Raw genomic sequence first — 25,225 nt, forward strand, 5'->3', positions numbered from 1 at the left:
TTGTATTCACTTTACATGGATAAGTAGGTGAGGGCGCTAAAGATTCTTAAATACACAGATAATGATTCGTGTTTTTTCCTTCTATAACTCAGAAAAGTAAATTTTAAAGCCTAAACTTGTCAAAATTCTCATCCTTCCCAAGCGCTTTTTTTCTTCTGAGACCTTCGTCTTGTCATTATCCGAAACAGAAATGAGGTAATAAGAAGGCTACATTATAACACAGCATCTTCTACCTTTATTATCACCCAAAATTTCTAATGGCTCTCCAGTAAACTTGTTAAAATTTGCGTTCGGACTAGGAGGTCTATAATATGTCTCTGTAGCCTTTTGACCATAAATCGTTTGGACTGTTGTCATTTCTCCATCAATACTCTGCCCACGAGAGCGTCGTCGTTCCGTTTTAAGTTCAGTCAACGTTTTTGGGGTACTTGCAACACTGTTCCGATAAGGGTCATTATCAATTGACCTTCGAGCTTCATTGTTACCTGTAAATATATGGCTTAATCTAAGACTTAAAGTACTAATTAAACACATATTTTTGGTTTTAACTTATTTAATTATATGCATGAAGTTATTTAATTATATGTTATATGTATAGTACGATTAATTATATGGTATATTCTTAATATATGGTGGAGGAGGTATTCAGATGCAAAATTTGAACAATTCCCTTTTTTACATTCTTCTTGTTTTGAAAAACAACACTTGGAATCTACAATAGATTCCTTCTGGCTTCTAGAAGGTTTATTCTGAATATAAAATTAATAAATAAAAAATTAATAGGATCATCAGATAAACAAAAAGGCTCTTTTTTCGTTTTTTGGCCTTCAACACAATCTTTATATAACTCTTTTTTTATTATAAAATTGACAAAGACATGTCAGACATTTTAACATGTCCAATTTGAGATTGTATGATCAAATCACTTTGTTAAATTTTGGCTTTTGGTGCGAACATGAATATTTCCAAAAAAGCTATCTCAAAATTTTGATTCGTTGATTTTGGGAAAAAATGAGCGTGGGAGGGGGCCTAGATGCCCTTCAATTTTTTTGATCACTTAAAAAGGGCACTAGAACTTTTCATTTCTGTTAGAATGAGCCCTCTTGCAACATTCTAGGACCACTTGGTCGATACGATGATCCCTGGGAAAAAAACAAAAACAAAAACAAACAAATAAACACGCAACCCTGATCTGTCTTCTGGCAAAAAAAAATACAAAATCCCACATTTTTGTAGATAGGAGCTTGAAACTTCTACAGTAGGGTTCTCTGATACGCTGAATCTGATGGTATCATTTTCGTTAAGATTCTACGACTTTAAGGGGATGTTTCCCCCTTTTTTCTTAGATAATGCAAATTTTCTCAGGCTCGTAATTTTCGGTGGGTAAGACTAAACTTGATGAAACTTATATATTTAAAATCAGCATTAAAATGCAATTCTTTTGATGTAGCTATTGATATCAAAATTCCATTTTTTAGAGTTTTGGTTACTATTGAGCCGGGTCGCTCCTTACTACAGTTCGTTACCACGAACTGTTTGATACACTTCATTTTTTAACTTTTAAACATCCTGCATATAGTTGAAACTACTTTCAACACTTTCTGTATGATAAAAATGTTTTTAAATTTAAACTTTAATAATGGTACTTTAATTATTTTTTTTCAAACAGTTCGTGGTAAGGAACTGTAGTAACGAGCGACCCGGCTCAATAATAACTGAAACTCTGAAAAACAGAAGTTTAATGCCAATAGTCAAACAGTTCGTGGTAACGAACTGTAGTAAGGAGTGACCCAGATCAATAGTAACCAAATCTCTAAAAAACGAAACTTGGATAGCAATAGTTACATCGAAAGAATCGTATTTTAATGCTGATTTCAAATATATAAGTTTCATCAAGTTTAGTCTTACACATCAAAAGTTACGAGCCTGAGAAAATTTGCCATGTTTTAGAAAATAGGGGAAAACACCCCCTAAAAGTCATTGACGTACTGATTTAGTGATTTTTTTTCTTTAGGCAATATAAAAAAATCACTATAAGTTGTGATATATCACTATGGTAACCCTGCATAGCTAGGAAGTTTGAGCAGCCAAGAGTCGGGTTTAGCACCTTTTTGCCCTTGGGTTTCCTGAAGCATGAGTTTTAGTTTTTCCCAGAGACGAAGCTTTATTCTGATATACTTCAGAATGGTGCAAAGTACATCTTTTTAATTGTAGTGTAGATTACTGTTAAGGAAGTTTTCAGTTTATTTTGTTGAGGGGTGTTAGCTTAGATCTTAGTGACAACAAAGTATCAGTGAGGAATATACATAGATATATTATTGAATTTGGGAGGTATAGGTGCAATAAAGAATGTATCCAGGATTTTTTTTTTGGAGGAAGGGGATTACAAAGAAAACCTTTAAAAATGTATCAAAAATTTTGTCTATATTCCTTTTGTTATATTTGACGAGTCGGATAAACATTTTTTTTTGGGGGGGGGGGGGGATTCAAGCCCTCGTCATACGGCCTTGGGTGCAATACCCCGTTGATGGTGAAAGGGCTTAGTTTATCTTTTTTTTTTCTTTCACTGTATCTATATTAGGTAACCGTTTCACGCAGACTTTTTATTGTTCTGGACCATTAGAAAAACACTTGTCTTAATATCTCCGCCGAGACTAAGATTTATCCAATAATTGCATTTTAAATGACGATAAGGCAAACACATTTATCTCTCTCTCTTTCTTTTTTTTATTTTATTATTATTATTATTATTATTATTATTATTATTATTCGAAGTCAGAGGATATTCCTTCTATAACTACCTAGGCAACAGGTAGGCTTCTTCAACCGACTTCCCAAAGTCACATCTGAAATCAGAGTGACCTCCACAATTTCAATTCTTATCAAAAGAATTCCAAAATGTAATAAAAAAGTAAATAAAGACAAGAGAAAAGTTTAACCAGTAAGCGTACCAATACGCCTTCCTTATGGCAACTAAAACCGGTGGGGACAATGTAGAATAATATATAGAGTTAAACCGAAGGTGAAAAAAAAAACCTAAAACAACTCAGGCTATAAAAAACAAAGGGCTGAAAAGAAACCAAAATAATTTAAGATTTCTAGCTAGTAATGAAAGAGAACAAATAAATGAAGTTTAAAGAAATCTACTAAAACGAAAATAAGGAATCCAATCAAACAGTTCGTGGTAACGAACTGTAGTAAGGAGCGACCCGGCTCAATAGTAACCAAAACTCTAAAAAATTAAATTTTGATATCAATAGCTACATCAAAAGAATCGCATTTTAATGCTGATTTTAAATATATAAGTTTCATCAAGTTTAGTCTTACCCATCAAAAGTTACGAGCCTGGGAAAATTTGCCTAATTTAGGAAAATAGGGGGAAACACCCCCTAAAAGTCGTAGGATCTTAACGAAAATGACACCATCAGATTCAGCGTATCAGAGAACCCTACTGTAGAAGTTTCAAGCTCCTATCTACAAAAATGTGGAATTTAGCATTTTTTGCCAGAAGACAAATCACGGGTGCGTGTTTATTTGTTTGTTTTTGTTTTTTTTTTTTTTTTCCCAGGGGTCATCGTATCGACCAAGTGGTCCTAGAATGTCGCAAGAGGGCTCATTCTAACGGAAATGAAAAGTTCTAGTGCCCTTTTTAAGTGACCAAAAAAATTGGAGGGCATCTAGGCCCCCTCCCACGCTCATTTTTTCCCAAAGTCAACGGATCAAAATTTTGAGATAGCCATTTTGTTCAACATAGTCGAAAATCATAAGAACTATGTATTTGGGGGTGACTTACTCCCCCATAGTTCCTGGGGGAGGGGCTGCAAGTTACAAACTTCAACCAGTTTTTACATATAATAATGGTTATTGGGAAGTGTACAGACGTTTTTAGGGGGATTTTTTTGGTTTTGGGGGTAGGGTTGAGGTAGGGGGCTATGTGGGAGGATCTTTCCTTGGAGAAATATGCCATGGGGGAAAAAATTCAATGAAAAGGGCGCAGGACGAATCTGGTCACGTTAGAAAAAACGTCAAATTCAGAGCTTAATATACAATGCTGGGTGTTCGGAGCCTCTCTATTATGGAGTATAATTTGAAAATAACACAACTATACGAGCGATAAAACATATATACCACAACCATAACTCAACTAACGAAAGAACTGCTAAGAGATAACACAACTATAAAGCGAAAACAGGTGAAAACTAACGGGAAAATAAACGAACTAAGAGGTGGAAGGGGCCCAGAGAAAAAATATAATCATTTTTCAATTTTGAGCCTAACTTCCGCAAAGGAGTAATAATGTCAGAAGCCCCGAAATACCGAATTATTTTCTTTTCAAACAGTTCGTGGTAAAGAACTGTAGTAAGGGGCGACCCGGCTCAATAGTAAACGGAACTCTAAAAAACGGAATTTTGATGCTAAAAGATACATCAAAAGAATCGAATTTTCACGCTGATTCTAAATATATAAGTTCCAATTAATTTAGTCTTTGTCATCAAAAGTTACGAGCCTGAGAAAATTTGCCCTATTTTGGAAAAAAGGGGGAAACATCCCCTAAAAGTCATAGAATCTTAACGAAAATCACACTATCGCATTCGGCATATCAGAGAACTCTATAGCAAAAATTTCAAGCTCCTATCTAAAAAAATGTGGAATTTCATATTTTTTGCCAGAAGACAAATCACGGGTGCATGTTTATTTGTTTGTTTGTTGTTGTTTTTTTCTTTTCCCCTGGGGTCATCGTATCGACCAGGTGGTCTTAGAGTGTCGCAAGAGGGCTCATTCTTACGGAAATGAAAAGTTCTAGTGCCCTTTTAAGTGATAAAAAAATTGGAGGGCAAATAGGCCCCCTCCCACGCTAATTTTTTTCCAAAAGTCAACAGATTAAAATTTTAAGATAGCCATTTTGTTCCGCATAGTCGAAAACCATAATAACTATATCTTTGGGAATGACTTACTCCCCCACAATTCCTGGGGGAGGGGCTGCAAGTTACAAACTTTGACCAGTGTTTACATATAGTAATGGTTATTGGGAAGTGTACAGACGTTTTAGCCAAAAAAAAATTAATATACTAATTTCATTTCAATAATTTATGTGCGGAGAGCCAAAATCAAACATGCATTAATTCAAAAACGTTCAGAAATTAAATAAAAAAAACTAGTTTTTTTAACTGAAAGTAAGGAGCGACATTAAAACTTAAAACGAACAGAAATTACTCCGTATATGAAATGGGTTGTCCCCTCCGCAGTCCCTCGCTCTTTACGCTAAAGTTTTTAATTGTTTTAAAAAGTAGAATTGTGGCAAAGAGTCAAACTTTAGCGTAAAGAGCGAGGGACTACGGAGGGGACAACCCATTTCATATACGGAGTAATTTCTGTTCGTTTTAAGTTTTAATGTCGCTCCTTACTTTCAGTTAAAAAAACTAGTTTTTTTTATTTAATATAGTGTAAAAATGGGACTTACTTCTGCCAAATTATGAAAACAAATCAACTTTTGTCATGTTCTATTTGTCAAACTTTAAACTTTCTTCTGAGTCTAACCTATCAAAAGTTACGAGCCTGAGAAAATTTGCCTCATTTTAGAAAATAGGGGAAAACACCCCCTAAAAGCGGCCCGGCTCAATAGTAAACACAACTCTAAAAAACGGAATTTCGATGCTAAAAGACATATCAAAAGAATCGTATTTGTATGCTTATTTCAAATATATAAGTTTCATCAAATTTAGTCTTTGTCATCAAAAGTTACGAGCCTGAGAAAATTTGCCTTATTTTGGAAAATAGGGGGAAACACCCCTAAAAGTCATGGAATCTTAACGAAAATCACACCGTCGCATTCAGCGTATCAGAAAACCCTATAAAAACATTTCAAGGTCTAATCTACAAAAATGTGGGATTTCGTATTTTTTGCCTGAAGACAAAAAACGGGTGCGTGTTTATTTGTTTGTTTGTTTGTTTTTGTTTTTTTTTTTTTTCCAGGGGTCATCGTATCGACCAAGTGGTCCTAGAGTGTTGCAAGAGGGCTCATTCTAACGGAAGAGAAAAGTTCTAGTGCCCTTATTAAGTGACCAAGAAATTGGAGGGCACATAGGCCCCCTCCCACGCTCGTTTTTTTCCCAAAGTCAACGGATCAAAATTTTGAGATAGCTATTTTGTTCCGCATAGTCGAAAACCATAATAACTATGTCTTTAGGGATGACTTACCCCCCTACAGTCCCTGAGGGAGGGGCTAAAAGTTACAAACTTTGACTAATGTTTACATACAGTAATGGTTATTGGGAAGTGTGCAGACGTTTTCAGGGGGATTGTTTTGGTTTGGGTGTGGGGTTGAGAGAAGGGGGCTATGTGGGAGGATCTTTCCTCGGAGGAATATTTCATAGGGGAAGAGAAATTCAATGAAAAGGGCGCACGATTTTCTAGCATTACTATTAAAAAAATAAATGAAAATATAAACATGAAAAAGTTTTTTCAATTGAAAGTAAGGAGAAGCATTAAAACTTAAAACGAACAGAGATTATTACGCATAGGAGGGGTTCTAAAAATACTTTAGCATAAATAACGAGGTATTTGGGAGGAGATAAATACTTCGCTCTTGATGCTAAAGTTATTTTAGTAATTTCAACTATTTATTCTATGACCTTTCTGTTTCAGGGGTCATTCTTAAAGAATTGGGACAAAACTTAAGATTTAGTGTGAAGAACGAGGCATTAACGAGGAGACAAACCCCCTCATATATACAGTCAAAAATATAAGAATATAAAAGTTTATTACGTAAGTTAATTCTTAAGTTATGTATATTTATTAGAAATAAAAACGTTCGTTAAACATTAAAAGTTCTAGTTGCCTTTTTAAGTAACCGAAAAATTGGAGGGCAACAAGGCCTCCTTCCCCACCCCTTATTTCTCAAAATCATCTGATGAAAAATAAGAGAAAGCCATTTAATCAAAAAAAGAATTAATATACAAATTTCATTTAAATAATTTATATACGGAGAGCCAAAATCAAACATACATTAATTCAAAGGAGCGACATTAGAACTTGAAACGAACAGAAATTAATCCGTATATGAAATGGGTTGTCCCCTCCGCAATCCCTCTTTCTTTACCCTAAAGTTAGACACTTTGACACAATTCTACTTCTTAAAACAATTAAAAACAATTAACTACAAGTAGTGAGTGACGTTAAAACTTAAAACAAACATAAAATATTCCGTATATGAAAGGGGTTTTCCACTCGTAAACACGTCGCTCTTTACTCTAAAATGTTTTCATTGTTTTAAGAAGTAGGCTTTTGACAAAGAGCCGAACCTTAGCTTAAAGAGCGGGACTTTGAAGGGGAGACAGCCCCTTTCATATACGGAATAATGATCATAGATAATGAATTTGAAATAATGAGACACAAGGACCTTTTAATTAGGATAACAAGCTTTTTAAAAATTCACAACACTTTAGCGTAAATTGCGAGGTACCGAGGAGGGGGCAACCAAGGAAGTGTGTCAACGTTTTCAGGGGAATTTTTTGATTTGGGTTTGAGGTTGAGGGGAGGGGCTATATGGGAGGATCTTTCCTTGGAAGAATATTTCATGGGGGAAGAGAAATTCAATGAAAAGGGCGCAGGATTTCCTAGCATTACTATTAAAAAAAACAAGAGCTAAAAGTTCATATGGCACTTGTGACGAGGCGAGAATAGCTAAGAGCCAAGAGATCATATGGTATGAGCTCTAACAAAATTCTATGAATCAATAGATAGATTTAAAAAGGAATATAAGAGGCTTAATGCCGGTCAGGATTTAAAATAAGAGCTCTGAGTCACGATGTCCTTCTAAATATCAAAATTCATTAAGATCCGATCACCCAATCGTAGGTTATAAATACCTAATTTTTTCTAACTTTTCTCTCCCTTTAGCCCCCGGATGGTCGAATCTGGGAAAACAACTTTATCAAGTCACATTGTGCAGCTCCCTGACAAGCCTACCAATTTTCATCGTCCTAGCACGTCCAGAAGCACCAAACTCGCCAAATCACTGAACCCCTCCCCCCAACTCCCCCAAAGAGAGCGTATCCAGTACGATTCTGTCAATCACGTATCAAGGACATTTGTTTATTCTATCCACCAAGCTTCATCCTGATTCCTCCACTCTAAGTGTTTTTCCAAGATTTCCCCCTCCAACTCTCCCCAATGTCAAAAGATCTGGTCAGGATTTGAAATAAGAGCTCTGAGACATGAATTACTTCTAAAAATCAAATTTCATTAAGATCCGATTATCTATTCGTAAGATAAAAATACCCCAATTTTCACGTTTTCCAAGAATTCCAGTTTCCCCCTCCAACTCTCCCCAATGTCACAGGATATGGTCGGAATTAAAAATTAGAACTTTAAAGCACAAGATCCTTCTAAATATCAAATTTCATTTAGATCTGGTCACTCTTTCGTAAGTTACAAATACCTCAATTTTCAAAATTACCCCCCCCCCCCTCCCAATTTCACCAAAGAGAGCAGATCCGGTCCAGTTATGTCAGTCACGTATCTTAGACAGGTTTCTATTCTTCCTGTCCAGTTTCATCCTGATCTAACCACTTTAAATATTTTCTAAGATAACCGGTCCCCCCAAACTGCCCCCCCCCCAATTATGCTTCATCCGGTTGAAATTTAAAATAAGAGATCTGAGTTACGAGGTCCTTCTAAATATGAAGTTTCATGAAGTTCCGATCACTCCTTCGTAAGTTAAAAATACGTCATTTTTTCTTATTTTTCAGAATTAACCCCCCCCCCCCTGCCAATATAGCGGATCTGTTCCAATTATGTAAATCCCGTATGTAAGACTTCTACTTATTTTCCCCAACAAGTTTCATCCCGATCCCTCCAATCTAAGCGTTTTCCATGATTTTAGGTTCCCCCACCTCAAACTTCCCCCAATGGCAGCAGATCCGGTCAGGATTTAAAATAAGAGCTTTGGGACACAATATTCTTCTAAATATCAAATTTCATTGAGATCCGATCACCCGTTCGTAAGTTAAAAATACCTCATTTTTTCTAATTTTTCAGAACTAACCCCTCCCCCAACTACCCCAAAGAGAGCGGATCCATTCCGGTTATGTCAATCATGTATCTAGGACTCGTGATTATTTTTCCCACCAAGTTTCATCCCGATCCCTCCACTCTAAGTGTTTTAGATTTCCCACTCATTAAAATGACTTCATTAAAATGAAAAATCTGAGTGACGAGGTCCTTCTAAATAAAAAGTTTCATGAAGATCCGATCACCCATTCGTAAGTTAAAAATACCTCATTTTTTCTAATTTTTCAGAAATACCCCCCCCCCCAACTACCCAAAAGAGAGCGGATCCGTTCTGTTTATGTCAATCATGTATCTAAGACTTGTGTTTATTTTTTCCATCAAGTTTCATCCCGATCCCTCCACTCTAAGAGTTTTCCAAGTTTTAGGTTTCCCCCTCCCAACTCCCCCCTCCCTGATGTCACCAGATCCGGTCGGGATTTAAAATAAGAGCTCTAAGACACAATATCCTTCGAAACATCAAATTTCATTGAGATCCGATCACCCGTTCGTAAGTTAAAAATACCTCATTATTTCTAATTTTTCAGAATTACCCCCCCCCCCCCCAACTACCCCAAAGAGAGCGGATCCATTCCGATTATGTCAATCATGCATATAGGACTTTTGCTTATTTTTCCCATCAAGTTTCATCCCGATCCCTCCACTCTAAGTGTTTTCCAAGATTTTAGGTTTCCCCCCTCCAAATCCCCCCAATGTCATCAGATCCGGTCGGGATTTAAAATAAGAGCTCTGAGACACAATATCATTCCAAACATCAAATTTCATTAAGATCCCATCACCCACTCTTAAGTTAAAAATACTTCATTTTTTCTATTTTCTCCGAATTAACCGGCCCCCTACTCCCCCCCCCAGATGGTCAAATCGGAAAAACGACTATTTCTAATTTAATTTGGTCCGGTCCCTGATACGGTTGCCAAATTTCATCGTCCTAGCTTACCTGGAAGTGCCTAAAGTAGCAAAACCGGGACCGACAGACAGACAGTCAGACCGACAGAATTTGCGATTGCTATATGTCACTTGGTTAATAGCAAGTGGCATAAAAATGAAAATATAAACATGAAAAAGTTTTTTGAGGGGCTCTAAAAATACTGTAGCATAAAGAACGAGGTATTTAGGAAGAGATAAATACTTCGCTCTTTATGCTAAAGTATTTTTAGTAATTTCAACTGTTTATTCTATGGCCTTTCTGATTCAGGGATCATTCTCAAAGAATTGGGACAAAACTTAAGATTTAGTGTGAAGAGCAAGGTATTAACGAGGGGAAAAACCCCCTCATATATATAATCAAAAATATAATAATATAAAAGTTTATTACGTAAGTTAATTCTTAACTTATGTATATTTTTAACTAATAAAAATGTTCGTTAAAAATTAAAAGTTCTAGTTGCCTTTTTAAGTAACCGAAAAATTGGAGGGCAACAAGGCCTCCTTCCCCACCCCTTATTTCTCAAAATCATCTGATAAAACAAACATAAATTATTCCGTATATGAAAGGGATTGTCCATTCGTAAACACCTCGCTCTTTATGCTAAAATTTTTATTGTTTTAAGAAGTAGGCTTTGGACAAAGAGATAAACCTTAGCTTAAAGAGCAGGACTTTGAAGGAGGGACAGCCCCTTTCATATACGGAATAATGATCAGAGATAATGAATTTGAAATAATGAACAAGAGGGGTTACCCCCTTCTCAGTATATCATTATTTAAGCTAATGTTTGACTTTTTGTTCCAATTATTGAACAATGACTTTTGAAACACAAGGACCTTTTAATTAGGATAACAAGCTTTTTAAAAGTTCGCAACACTTTAGCGTAAATTAAGAGTTACCGAGGAGGGGGCAACCCACTCATATACGTAATAACAACCAAAAGAAAAATCCATGAGAAATTTCGGTTTTGGTTACACATGACCTATACTGGGTCCACGAGGGAAAGAATGGTCAGTGGGAGGGATAATTTTTCTGTTGTGCTGCGAGACGGATTTTCCATAATTAAAAACAAACATCAGAAATTACATGATTTTTTTTTCCAATTTCTAAAGCTGAAAGCAAAAAGGGTAATATAAATATAAAACAAACACTAATCATTACGTAAATGCCGAAATTATACTTTCATCAACATCACAATCTTTTCACTAATGTTTGAATTGTATCCCGTTTCATTAATAACGACTTCCAAAACACAAAGGTCACTTAGTTAGAACATTAAAAAGTTCTTTATAACTAGTAAATAGCAGTTCATCGTGAAGAGAAAGGTGTTTAGTAGTATTACTGGTGTTTTAGAGGGTTTAGAAGAGTGAGTTGTTTAGGAGAGGGGGGAAAACCCTTCATATACCAGAAAAGGATAAAGCTGTGGAATTTGTCCCTATTGTTTACACGTACTATTCGTTATTGAAATGGTGACAGAATTTATAGCTAAAGGTAGACCACTCAACATCGCATTGAAAGATCACCGGTTCCAGAACGTTCTTTGACTGTAGTAAAAAAAAAAAAAAAAAAAAAAAAAAAAAAAAAAAAAAAAAACAGTTATGATATTGAATTTTAACATAAAATAATACAAAAAAAAATATTAATAGCTATATTTTATTCTTAATGTAGATGGCGATGGCGGAGCATTTCATTTCTTTTTACCACGGCAGCAGTAAAATTACTTGCAAAAAAATCGATTAGGTTATTGTGCATCTATATTATTTTTCTGTTAATTGATTTCCAGGCTATTAGAAGCTTTTCCTGTTGATTAACATTTGTGAACTGGTACTTTTTGAGACTTGTCTTTGTTCTTAACTTGTTTTACTTTGTTTAAAAATCAGTGTTTACAAAACATCAGTGTAGCCTACCCCACAAAATATCTGTGTTTTGTTACATTTTGTGAATATCTGTGTTTAGTGACATTTTGCAGAGCCAATCCTGAACTACGCGGATAAATCTTTGACCAGTAAGCAAGAGTTTTATATTTTTATCTTTGGGGTTAGTTTAAGATTTCCTGATTAGGATATATCTAGGTCAGTCTATCAACAGGTGTGATTGACCCTAGGCAGGGGTGTTGTTTTTTTTGGGAGGGGGAGTTGCCCCCCAATAATGTGGAATGAAGTTGATTAAATATCCTATGCATTTTGACTCTGGATATGGACCCCTCCCCCCCCCAATAAAAAGGCTTGAGATTTATCCCTTAGCCTAGGATTTTAAATTTGGAAAAAAATTAACCTGGAATCAAATGGTAGGCTAAATTTCTTTGATTTGAATCTAATTTGAGTATTGTAGCCTAAGTAACAAGGTGCAAACTAGGCTAGGCTATTGTTGAAAGAGGTAAATGAAGTAAAAAATGTTTTCTCAAAATGTGTCCTTATTAGTAGCCCCAGTCCTAGGCTAATGCCATCTGTTCCTACAACGAATTAAAGCCAGGTAACAAGAAATTTAGATACAAATTCATAGCCTTATGCTTAACCTGGTTTATTAAAGTAGTTTGATGCAATTTGTGAGATAACAATAATGTTTAGAGATACTGCTGAATTACCAAATCAAATAAAACAAATCTTGGTAGGCTAAGTGTAGACATCTTTTTCGTATTGTTCAACAATTTAGTTGAACATATCACTTCATTTCTTATTTATTTTTTGGTCCAAATATTAATCATTGCGCTTAGAAATTCAATTTTAATGCATTTATGGAACCTTAACAAAAATAGATTTTTATTTTAAATCATACACGGCAATTTTTCTGAGATTTTGGCTATAAACTGTTGATTATATCAAATGATGGAAATGGATTAAACAACTTTTACACAACAGATCTACAATGAAATAATAGCGTAAGTTTTAAACTAATTTTTTAACTGTTTCCTATATTCTAGGCTGCCTAAAAAATGGAAAACAAAATGTAACATTTATTAAGGGAGGCTTAAAATTGAATCCCTAGTAAATTTATTACTTTGTACCAGAAGAGAAAAAAAGCACTGGGAGATTTGTTTTTGCTAGTTCTCATTATAATATACTTTGGTATTAGCCAAGACTTGGGACTATAGAAAAGGAGACATGTAGAAAATAAAAAGACAATTCTTAATTCACAATATGCACAAAACATTTACCCCAAAACCACAAATGTGCAAATATTTATCCCAAACTATATTCCATGTGTAAGTCTTGTTTTAAGTGTGCACTCATAAATAGAATCAGTACAGAAACAAAAACATAAATAATATTGGTTAGCCTATGTATAGTTTCAACTAAGGGGAGGGGGTTGTGCATAGTAGAAGTTCCTTCAAAATGTGTTAATTTCAATTTTTCTACATAGGCTAGGCACATAAATAAATGTAGACCAACAGCAATTCTTTTTTTTTATTAACCAAAGGTTAATAAAAAAAAAGCCTCCCTCTGTACGCTAAAGTTTGACTCTTTCTCTTAGCTCTACTTTTTAAAAAAGGAAAACACTTTAGCGGAAAGAGAGGGGCGTTGAGGAAGAAAAGCCCCTTTCATATACGGAGTAATTTCTGTTCGTATTAAGTTTTAATGTCGCTCCTTACTTTCATTTAAAAAAACTTGTTTTTTTATTTAATTTCTGGACGTTTTTTAATTCATCCATGTTTTGATCTTGGCTCTCCGCACATAAATAATTAAAACGAAATTTGCATATTAATTTTCTTTTTGGCTAAATGGCTTTCTCATAGTTTTAATCAGAAGATTTGAGAAAAAAAGGAGAGAGGGAGGAAGCCTAGCTGCCCTCTAATTTTTTGATTACTTAAAAAGGCAACTAGAACTTGTAATTGTTTTACAAACATTTTCATTAGTAAAAAATATTCGTAATTTACGAATTAACTTACGTAACGAACTTCTATGTTCGCATATTTTTATTGCATATATGAGGGAATTCACCCCTCGTCGATACCTTGCTCTTTACACTAAAGCTTAAATTCTGTCCCAATTCCTTAAGAAGTACCCTTGAATCACAAAGGCCGTAGAATAAATAGCTGAAATTACTAAAAATACTTTTGCATAAAGAGCGAGATATTACGAGGAGGTAAACCCCTCATATGCGCCATAATTTCTCCTCGTTTTAAGTTTTAATGCTACTCCTCACTTTCAGTAGAAAAAACTTCTCATATTTTATTTATTATTTTATTTTTCCTTGTTTTTTTAAATAATGGAAAAAATCCTGCGCCCCCTTCATTTAAAGTCTCTTTTCCCCCATGAGAAGTTTTTCCATGGAAAGATTCTCCCACGTAACCCCCCCCCCCACATTAACTCTCCCTCCCAAACCAAAAAAAATCCCCCTGAAAACGTCCGTACATTTCCCAGTAACCATTACTATATGTAAACACAAGTCAAAGTTGGTAGCAGGGTAGTAAGTCGTCCCCAAAGACATAGCATTAGGTTTTTTGTTATGGTGAATAAAATGGCTATCTCAGAATTTTGATCCGGTGACTTTTAGGAAAAAATGATCGTGGGAGGGAACCTAGGTGCCCTCCAATTTTTCGGTCACTTAAAAAGGGCACTAGAACTTTTAATTTCCGTTAGAATGAGCCCTCCCGCGACATTCTAGGACGACTGGGTCGATACGATCACCCCTGGAAAAAAAACAAAAAGAAACACGCATCCGTGATTTGTCTTCTGGCAAAAAATGCGAAATTCCTCATTTTTGTAGATAGGAGCTTGAAACTTCTACAATATGGTTCTCTGATACGCTGAATCTGATGGTGTGATTTTCGTTAAGATTGTATGATTTTTGGGGGTGGTTTCCCCTATTTTCTAAAATGAGGCAAATTTTCTCATGCTCGTAACTTTTGATAGGTCAGACTAATCTCGATGAAAGTTATATATTTGAAATCAGCATTAAAATGCAATTTTTTTTATGTAGCTATTGGTATCAAAATTCCATTTTTTAGAGTTTTGGTTACTATTGAGCTGGGTCGCTCCTTACTACAGTTCGTTACCACAAACAGTTTGAAAATGTGGAATTTTCATTTTTGCCAGAAGACAAATCACGGATGCGTGTTCATTTGTTTTTTTGTTTTTGTTGTTGTTTTTTCTCTAGGGGTGATCGTATCGACCCAGTGGTCCTAGAATGTTGTGAGAGGCCTCATTCTAACGGAAATTAAAAGTTCTAATGCCCTTTTTAAGTGACCAAGAAAATTGGAGGGTACCTAGGCCTCCTCCCACGCTCATTTTCCCCCAAAGTCACTGGATCAAAATTCTGAGATAGCCATTCTATTCAACATAGTTGAAAAATCTAATAACTATGTCTTTGGGGACGACTTACTCCCCCACAGTCCGCGTGGGAGGGGTTGCAAGTTACAAACTTTGACCTGTATTTACATATAGTAATGGTTACTGGGAAGTGTACGGACGTTTTCAGGGGGATTTTTTTTTTTGGTTTGGGAGGTAGAGTTGAGGTGGGGGGGTAGTTTTTTTTACTTTTACGTTAGTTTTTTTCTACTGAAAGTGAGAGCAGCATTAAAACTTAAAACGAGCAGAAATTGTTGCGCATATGAGGGGTTTACCTCCTCGTAATACCTCACTCTTTACGCTAAAGTATTTTTAGTAACTTCAACTATTTATTCCACGGCCTTTCTGATTCATGGGTCATTCTTAAGGAATTGGGACAGAATTTAAGCTTTAGTGTAAAGAGCAAGGTATCGACGAGGGGTGAACTCCCTCATATACGCAATAAAAGCATACGAATATAGAAGTTCGTTACGTAAGTTAATTCGTAAATCACGTATATTTTTTCACTAATGAAAATGTTTGTTAAAAAAATAAAAGTTCTAGATGCCTTTTTAAGTAATCAAAAAATTGAAGGGCGACTAGGCTTTCTCCCTCTCTCCTTTTCCTCAAAATCTTCTGATTAAAACTATGAGAAGGCCATTAACGCCCCCCCCCCAAAAAAAATAGTATGCAAATTTCGTTTTAAAAACTTACGTGCGGAGAGCCAAGATCAAAATATGCATTAATTAAAAAAACGTTCAGAAATTAAATAAAAGACAAGTTTTTCTTAAATGAAAGTAAGGGGCGGCATTAAAACTTAAAACGAACAGAAATTACTCCGTATATGAAAGGGGCTTTTCCTCCTCGACGCCCCGCTCTTTACGCTAAAGTTTTTTGTTGTTTTAAAAGTAGAGTTGCGAGAAAGAATCAAACTATAGCGCAAGGAGCAGGGTGTCGAGGAGGAAAAGCCCCTTTCATATAAGAAAGTAATTTCTGTTCGTATTAAGTTTTAATGTCGCTCCTTACTTTTATTTAAAAAAAAACTTGTTTTTTTTTATTTAATTAACTAAAGAGATTGACTAAAGGATGATGTGGTGAAAACCGGTTAAAAGCCGAATGAAGAAAATAAGGCATTTTCTCAGGGTTGTCACTTTTGATCGGTAAAACTAAACTTAATTAAACTTATAAATTTAAAATCAACATACAAATCCAATTCTTTTGATGTATCTATTGGTTTAAAATTTCGTTTTGAGCGTTTCGGTTACTAATGACCTAGGTGGATCCTCACTTATAGTTCGTTAGCACGAACTGTCTTATATTCTCTGTCTTTCAGTAATCAGTGTCTTTAATCAATATCCCCCGGAGGTACCTTACCGAAAAAAACATCAATTAAAAATGTCTTTTTTAAGAATAGCATAGATGGTTTCAATGGTATTTTAGAACGTTTACTAATATAAAAAGGGGGGGGGGCATTTATAAAGAATTCTACAAAATATTCAGGCCATGAAACAATTCCGTCCATGGCACTATTTATAGTGTATACATCACTGGCTCTTGTATTTTCCAGCCTCTGCCTCAGACTGCTATTTAAAACCAATAAATTTAACCTAATTCTTCCAATAAAATATCCATTTTATCAAAAGTGACACAAATTATTCTGACAAAAAATAAATACAAATAACTACTAGTTATTAGAATTCCGATATTGCTTTACTTTGAAGGAGCCAAGAACCTCAAATGATTGCTAGTGCCGTGGAAATGAAATACATGCCCCAACAAATGCAATTCTAGACCTAGCTGTTAGTGTGGGGTTTACATTCCTGCTGTTATGTCTAAAAGTCGTATCTCAAGCATCTGGGGTAGTGGTCAAAACTACTTTTTAAACACAACTGAAAGGAAGGATCAGCAAAATGATATAGATAAAGAGAATTAAAGCTTGATCGGAGTAAACAATTTTTCCAATTATTTCAGAATTTTTAAAATGTCGGGTAGCCTACAAGCTTCATTTGTAACAGTAACGATATGAAAATATAACGAAAATATGACAAGGGTAGCAAATCTGAAGAAAATTTCAAATGTAAAATGTTGTGACTAAAAATTTTCTGGTTATTTTTACTGGCTAAAAATCCAGGATAAAAGAACAGTTCTGGTGTTACCTCTTTTGTTGGGTCAAAATTTGACACAGCAAAAACGAGCGAACGCAACGGTGGGTTAAAAATTCGTGCTTATATGGCTTTATTTTCTTACATGCGCTTAAGGAACACTTTGATTGACTAATAAAAAGAAAAGTAAAAAATAAAGCACGCGTTCAGAATTAAAGTAATTTTTTTTAAATCCTTTTCGTTTTTATCCGCTGTTGCATGTACTCATTTGAGTGAATAATATTTTTTAACTTATTGACTATGTCATATTTTAGGTAAAAAGGACATGGCAGCCGATAGATTGTTTTCTGCAATTTTTTTTTGCCAATAAAAGGAACGTAAAGCTTTTGAGTTGTAGCATTCTTCAAATTAAACTCACTGTTTCTTTGTTGTTTCACACAGTAAATTAATTTATAAGAGTTCGCATACACAAAATTTTTTTAATTTTAGTTAAACTGACTTACCACAGATAAGAGCCAAAGCCAATATAGTGCAATATCCCTTTAACTTCATTTCTTTAACAAGATTATATTCTTGCAAGTTAATATTACTTTTCACTTATAATAAACAGCAGAACTGAAAACTTCGGCAATATAACATGAAGAAAGGAGTTAAAAACTACAAGCGCCAGACGTAGCGTAGTGACGCAGACGCAGTGATCTGGCGCAGTCGAAATTAATAAAAATGTATTTAAGTAAATAGAAAAATTTCAAGTCGGACTAGATAATTGGTATAGACCAAACCCAATAATATTGAAAACTCATAGTTTTCATGCTCTTTGGGCCTGATCTGTACATTTTTACATAACATTTCAATAGTAAAACAAGAGCCAAGAGCTCATATGACACTTGTGACGAGGCGAGAAGAGCTAAGAGTCAAGAGATCATATGGTATGAGCTCTAACAAGATTCTATGAATCAATAGATTGATTTAAAAAGGAAAATAAGAGGCTTAATGCCGGTCAGGATTTAAAATAAGAGCTCTGAGTCACGATGTCCTTCTAAATATCAAAAGTCATCAAGATCCGATCACCCACTCGTAAGTTATAAATACCTAATTTTTTCTGTTCCCTTTAGCCCCCCAGATGGTCGAATCTGGGAAAACGACTTTATTTATTTATTTATTTTATTTATTATTACGAATAGCGGTAAGCATAAATGCTTGTCGCTAAAACACAAAATCATAATACTAATCTAAAGTAAATTGGCGACAAAACTAAACAGCAAAAACTTCTAAATAAAACGACATTACACAACAAAAGCGTCTAAATAAAAAGGCGTATTTAATAATGCACTCTTAAAATTTCGAACACTCTCTGCCTCGACAACCTCCAAAGGCAAACCATTCCATGGTCCGGCAACCCTACTAACAAAAGATAATTGACTGATTTTTTTCAGTGGTTTTGGGGGATATAATTTATAATCATGCTGACGAGTAGAGTGATAATGGCTAAATGAAAAAAATAAATTTGGATCAACATCATCCACTCCTTTAATTATACGAAACACATTTACAAGGTCATTGCGACGTCTACGAAACCTCAACGACGGGAGTTGAAGCCTAGAAAGTCTCTGCGGATAAGAAAGGTGCTGAAGGTATGGGACCAATCTAGTGGCCCTTTTCTGAACCTTTTCTATCCTATGCTCATCCGTTAGACTTAATACCAAACAGAAGTATTATACTCAAGAAGAGGGCGGACCATTGACTTGTATAGTAGTAAGAAATTACGAAGGTTAAACCTACTAAAGCTTCTCCTTATAGACGATAAACGATAATTCGCATTCTTTACAATTTCCAAAACATGCTTATCAAATTTCAATTGGGTATCAAAGTAGACACCAAGGTCACGCACTATTTCGTTAGAAGGGATTCGTATTCCAGACAACTGGTAAGTATGCACAGATGGGAGTTTACGAGCATAGTGTAGAACAACACACTTAGAAGAGTTTATGAACATGGAATTAGATTCGCACCAATAAGTTAGAGAGTCAAGATCCTCCTGTAAAAGTTGCACATCGTTTTGGTCTCGTACTGGTAGATAAAGTTTTACATCATCCGCGAACATCTTGACAGTAGAATGCTGAACAGAGGAAGGCAGATCATTAATAAATAAACAAAATAAAATTGGACCCAGGCAGCTACCCTGGGGGACTTCGCTTAACACATCAATTGAGGATGACATAGCTCCACCAACGACAACCTGCTGAGGTCGTCCATTTAGGTAATCAGCAATAAATGCAATTGTTTTTTTACCCAATTTATAAGCTGCACATTTTTTAAGAAGGGTGGGTATTGAGACTTTGTCGAATGCCTTCGAGAAGTCGATGTAAATGCAGTCAAAGGGTAGTGATGGAAAAGGGTAGTGATGGAAAAGGCTAAATCGGCAAAACGTTGAAAATCCAAAGTAACCTCAAGAAGCTGAGTATTACAAGACCTATTTTTTTTCGGAAACCATGCTGAGCAGGATTCCAAAGATGATTTCCGTCAAAATACTTTTGAACGCGTGAAACAATCAACTTTTCCATCACTCGGCAAAAAATAGACGTGATTGAAATTGGCCGATAGTTTTTAAAATCTGACCTGGAGCCACTTTTATGAAGCGGCTTTACCAAGGCCTTCTTCCACCCTGACGGACACAGTCCATGCGCCAAAGATAAGTTAAATATATAGGTAAGTGGTTCTGCAATTTCATGAGCAATTTGTCTTATCATTATGTTCGGGAAACTGTCTATATCCGGCGCTTTAGACGTATCCAATTTTATAAGAATAGTATAAACTTCAGTCAATGAGAAACCTGAATCATCAAATAGAACAAGAATGTCCGGCGACGCAATCGACTCTACTTGAGATGCAAAATTAGCTTCATTTGAATGAGTTGGCTGTGTTTTAACAAAAACTGAAGAAAAAATTTTGTTAAAAATAAGAGCCTTCTCAGAATCACTATTAATCTTTTGGTGTGTATCCGGATGTGTGAACGTAGATATAGATAGTGCATGGTTAGGTTTATTCCTATTTACATATTTCCAAAATATTTTAGGTGATACGGTGCTTGAGTGAATAATACGCGACTCAAGCTCTTCACGATTAGCCCTAAGAAGCCGAGTGACCTTGTTTCTCGCTAGTGAATACGCATGCCATTCACCTGAATCCTCTTGTAACTGAGTATCCAAATGCCCTTGTCTGACTACTTTACTATGTCGTGACTCAATATAAGACCGCCAAAGACTATTTTTTCACGTATTGCTTGGAGTATGTGTCTTGGAAGTTTAGGATTATTTCTGCGACTGGAAAAATTCTTCACCAAAGGAACAAATTTATCCCTACATTCCCTCAACACTTTTTTTTTTACAAAATCAAACGCGGTGTCTGGAGAAACATGATTGTTTTTTAATTCATACATGATATTAAGAGACGAAATAAATTGTCGCATTGATTCATAATCGGCTTTAGCATAATCATGCCGATAAAACTTAAAACCTCTCTGTTGAGCATCAATATTCATGTAAATATCTAACACAACATGATCACTTTTACCTAAAGGCGGGGAGAAATCTACACTCAAAATATCATCGATTGACTTGGTAATAACCAGATCTAAAATCGATGGAATAGCATCATTCCTGGCTCGAGTTGCCCTAACAATATGTTGGTATAAGCACAGATCATCCAATCTATCTAAAAATTGCTGCTCATACGATGAGGTGGACAAACTCGTTCTATGCGCACTCCAGTCTATCAAAGGTAAATTGAAGTCACCTAGAATAAGGAACTTTGAGCTACGACCAACAAGACGAGAAATACACGCTAGAATATTGGCATTATTAACTGGACTCGATAAATTCACAGTAGGGCTACGATAAAAAGCTGCAATACACATGTAATTACTATGATAAGGCAATTTAACATCAACCAAAAGACAATCCGACACTGAGTCTACTAACGAATCAACAACCACAGAAAACTTAATAGAACAATGAATATAAATACAAATCCCTCTTTTAGCTGAATTATTAGATACTAAATTATATTGTGATAGCTGCTGAAAATAAATAGACGGGTCACTGAAATGTTTAGGTAAAACTTCGGTAACAACAACTAAATGCGGTTTACGTTGCTTTATTAGCTCACTAAACTCTTCCCATTTAGATGACAGGCAGTCTGCATTTGTATATGTCACCAAACATTTGTCACTCAGACACTTCAACTTTTTTAGGGAGTCACTCTTCGATGCTCGCGTAGCTATTTGGGGTTTCACGAAAAGAGTTATTATTCACGAGGGTTAGTCTACGAGATGACAAAGTAGCGTCTTCAGGTAAACCAAACACAATCAGGTTTTTTTTCCACAAAATCTGACACATAAGATGAACTTAAATTCGAGCTACTGACACTAATTTCCTCGTCCTTTTTCACAAATTTTTCAGTTAGGCTTTTTTTCAAGCTCTGACACTTCACTCCTATTAGGTTCTCGGTAAAATACTGGACGTCGGAAAGTGTGCACTTATTTTTCAGATCATTCACGATTTCAGCTAATTTTCGTTAGATAGGCTCTAATAAAGCGCAAAACTTATCCTCCATGGCCTTAAATACGTTTGAATTTCACCCCTTAAAATGTCTTTAATTTCTGCAGATGTCAGCCCTTGGTTGATCGTGTTTTTCTTTTGTTTACATACGGGGCAGAACCAAAGTGACCCGAGCCTCCGAGTCATTTTTGTGAATAAGTTGTATTCCGGCTCTGTCATTTCCAAGCATAAGATGCATACCCAGGATTCGCACGAGTCGCAAAGCAATGCAAAATCGTCATCTTGCAATTTGGAGTCACAACCTTTGCACTCATCAACACCTTTTTTGGGCGAATGTCTTGGTCTTTTTTGGGCAACTGTGTTAGACAATCCTTTATTTTTCTCCATAACTCTATCGTTCTAATAGTAACAACAGTGCGCACGCGCTAATTTTGAAACCAAGGGTACGTGGGCTAATTAAAACAAGGTCAAATAAAATAGTCCTTAAATAACAAGATTGACCTTAAAAATGCGAGTTAGGGTAATACACCACTCTATAGGGTCACTTATTAGCAAAGCAAGTAAGCAGATTTATACTTATTTCCTCTGATTTTTGGATTACACTTAGATAAGACAAGAAAACAGCGTTGCCAATGTTATGAAGCTCATAACATTAGCATGAGCCAATGTTCAAGTCAAATTGTTTATCAAGTCAAATTGTGCAGCTCCCTGACACGCCTACCAATTTTCATCGTCCTAGCACGTCCAGAAGCACCAAACTCGCCAAATCACTGAACCCCTCCCCCCCAACTCCTCCAAAGAGAGCGAATCCAGTACGATTCTGTCAATCACGTATTTGTTTATTCTATACACCAAGCTTCATCCCGATTCCTCCACTCCAAGTGTTTTTCCAAGATTTCCCCCTCCAACTCCTCCCAATGTCAAAAGATCTGGTTCGGATTTGAAAAAAGAGCTCTGAGACATGAGTTCCTTTAAAAATCAAATTTCATTAAGATCTGATCATCTATTCGTAAGATAAAAATACCCCAATTTTCACGTTTTCCAAGAATTCCGGTTTCCCCCTCCAACTCCCCCCAATGTCACAGGATCTGGTCAGAATTTAAAATTAGAACTTTAAAGCACAGGATCCTTCTAAATATCAAATTTCATTAAGGTCTGGTCGCCTTTTCGTAAGTTACAAATACCTCAATTTTCAAAATTACCCCCCCCCCCTCCAATTCCACCAAAGAGAGCAGATCCGGTCTGGTTATGTCAGTCACGTATCTTGAGACAGGTTTCTATTCTTCCCATCCAGTTTCGTCCTGATCTCACCGCTTTTAGTATTTTCTAAGATTTCTGTTCCCCCCCCCAATTACGCTTGATCTGGTTGAGATTTAAAATGAAAAATCTGAGTGACGAGGTCCTTCTAAATATGAAGTTTCATGAAGATCCGATCACACCTTCATAATTTAAAATACGTCATTTTTTCTTATTTTTCAGAATTAACCCCCCTCCCCCAATAGAGCGGATCCGTTCCAATTATGTAAATCACGTATGTAAGACTTCTGCTTATTTTTCCCACCAAGTTTCATCCCGATCCCTCCAACTAAGCGTTTTCAATGATTTTAGGTTCCTCCACCCCAAACCTCCCCCAATGTCACCAGATCCGGTCAGGATTTAATATAAAAGCTTTGAGACACGATATCCTTCTAAATATCAAATTTCATTGAGATCCGATCACCCGTTCGTAAGTTAAAAATACCTCATTTTTTCTAATTTTTCAGAATTACCCCCCCCCCTCCAACTACCCCAAAGAGAGCAGATCCGTTCTGATTATGTCAATCATGTATCTAGGACTTGTACTTATTTTTCCCACCAAGTTTCATCCCGATCCCTCCACTCTAAGTGTTTTCCAAGTTTTAGGTTTCCCCCTCCCAACTCCCCCCACAATGTCACCAGATCTGGTCGGGATTTAAAATAAGAGCTCTGAGAAACGATATCCTTCTAAATATCAAATTTCATTGAGATCTGATAACCCGTTCGCAAGTTTAAAATACCTCATTTTTTCTAATTTTTTAGAAATAACCCCTCCCCCAACTACCCCAAAGAGAGCGGATCTGTTCCGTTTATGCCAATTGTAAAGGCTCCTCTTCTCTCTCTCTGCGTTCTCTTCTTTAGAACATTGCGGTAGCGTTGGCCTACAGTATAGGGTTCGACCGGTGGAGGATATCTAGTATCTCTAACTCTCATAAAGTGTAATAAAAATGTTTATTTACACATATAATACATTAAATGTACACACGACGAGGACAGACACAGAATAAGAACTGACTAAAATAATCTAAAACGTTGGCTTATATACACTGAAACAAGGAAACAAACATTGAAGCATGTGACAGGAACTGACCTAGTTTAATCTGTCAGTTACTACAAATACTCAGAATCTATAATATTAATGTAGTCATTTAGGAAGTAGGAATTTCAGAGAACTTAATTATGATTAAAAATTTAATTATATTATCTAACCTACTTTCACTACTTTCAAAGTTTACACAATCATATATCTAGGACTTGTGTTTATTTTTCCCACCAAGTTTCATCCCGACCCCTCCACTCTTGTGTTTTCCAAGTTTTAGGTTCCCCCTCCCAAATCCCCCCCCATTGTTACCAGATCCGGTCAGGATTTAAAATAAGAGCTTTGAGACACGATATCCTTCTAAATATCAAATTTCATTGAGATCCGATAACCCGTTCGTAAGTTAAAAATACCTCATTTTTTCTAATTTTTCAGAATTAACCCCTCCCCCAACTACCCTAAAGAGAGTGGATCCGTTCCGATTATGTCAATCATGTATCTAGGACTTGTGCTTTTTTTCCACCAAGTTTCATCCCGATCCCTCCACTCTAAGTGCTCCAAGTTTTAGGTTTCCCTCTCCCAAATCCCCCCAATGTCACCAGATCCGGTCGGGATTTAAAATAAGAGCTTTGAGACACGATATCCTTCTAAATATCAAATTTCATTGAGATCCGATCACCCGTTCGTAAGTTAAAAATACGTCATTTTTTTCTAATTTTTCAGAAATAACCACCACCCCCCCAACTACCCCAAAGAGAGTGGATCTGTTCTGTTTATGTCAATCATGTATCTAGGACTTGTGTTTATTTTTCCCACCAAGTTTCATCCCGACCCCTCCACTCTTAAGTGCTTTCCAAGTTTTAGGTTCCCCCTCCCAACCCCCTCCCCCTCTAATGTCACCAGATTCAGTCGGGATTTAAAATAAGACCTCTAAGACACGATATCCTTCTAAACAACAAATTTCATTG

At 35.8% G+C, this 25,225-nt stretch overlaps 3 protein-coding genes across 3 annotated transcripts in view; 1 reads left to right on the forward strand and 2 right to left on the reverse strand.

The window, feature by feature from the left end:
- Window positions 1-17,983, reverse strand: part of LOC136028526 (uncharacterized) — a 69,436-nt gene extending 51,453 nt beyond the window's left edge. The window contains exons 1-2 of the mRNA XM_065706370.1: window positions 17,867-17,983; window positions 234-485 (exon numbers count right to left, since the gene is read on the reverse strand). Of these exons, the coding sequence (XP_065562442.1) occupies window positions 234-485; window positions 17,867-17,915 (301 nt within the window). The 5' untranslated portion in view covers window positions 17,916-17,983. The remainder of the gene's footprint in view (window positions 1-233; window positions 486-17,866) is intronic.
- Window positions 1-25,225, forward strand: part of LOC136028215 (uncharacterized) — a 177,216-nt gene that overhangs the window by 50,576 nt on the left and 101,415 nt on the right. The gene's annotated exons all lie outside the window — the stretch shown is intronic.
- Window positions 19,778-22,309, reverse strand: LOC136028527 (uncharacterized). The gene is made up of 3 exons (XM_065706371.1): window positions 22,163-22,309; window positions 20,801-21,363; window positions 19,778-20,627 (listed from the first exon to the last, which is right to left on the reverse strand). Exons 1-3 carry the CDS (start codon window positions 22,307-22,309, stop codon window positions 19,778-19,780), a joined length of 1,560 nt encoding a protein of 519 aa, XP_065562443.1.

The sequence above is a fragment of the Artemia franciscana genome, chromosome 6, assembly GCF_032884065.1.
Source record: "Artemia franciscana chromosome 6, ASM3288406v1, whole genome shotgun sequence".
NCBI lineage: Eukaryota > Metazoa > Arthropoda > Branchiopoda > Anostraca > Artemiidae > Artemia > Artemia franciscana.

Bases quoted from the DNA above. Each gene is read 5' to 3' on its own strand.
- LOC136028527 (XM_065706371.1), bottom strand. From the start codon at position 22,309: ATGGAGAAAAATAAAGGATTGTCTAACACAGTTGCCCAAAAAAGACCA. The intron at 21,364-22,162 runs GTATGCATCTTA...TGTTCTATTAAG, and splicing joins GCGACTCGTGCGAATCCTGG to TTTTCTGTGGTTGTTGATTC. The intron at 20,628-20,800 runs GTATGAATTAAA...GTGAAAAAATAG, and splicing joins ATTTCGTCTCTTAATATCAT to TCTTTGGCGGTCTTATATTG.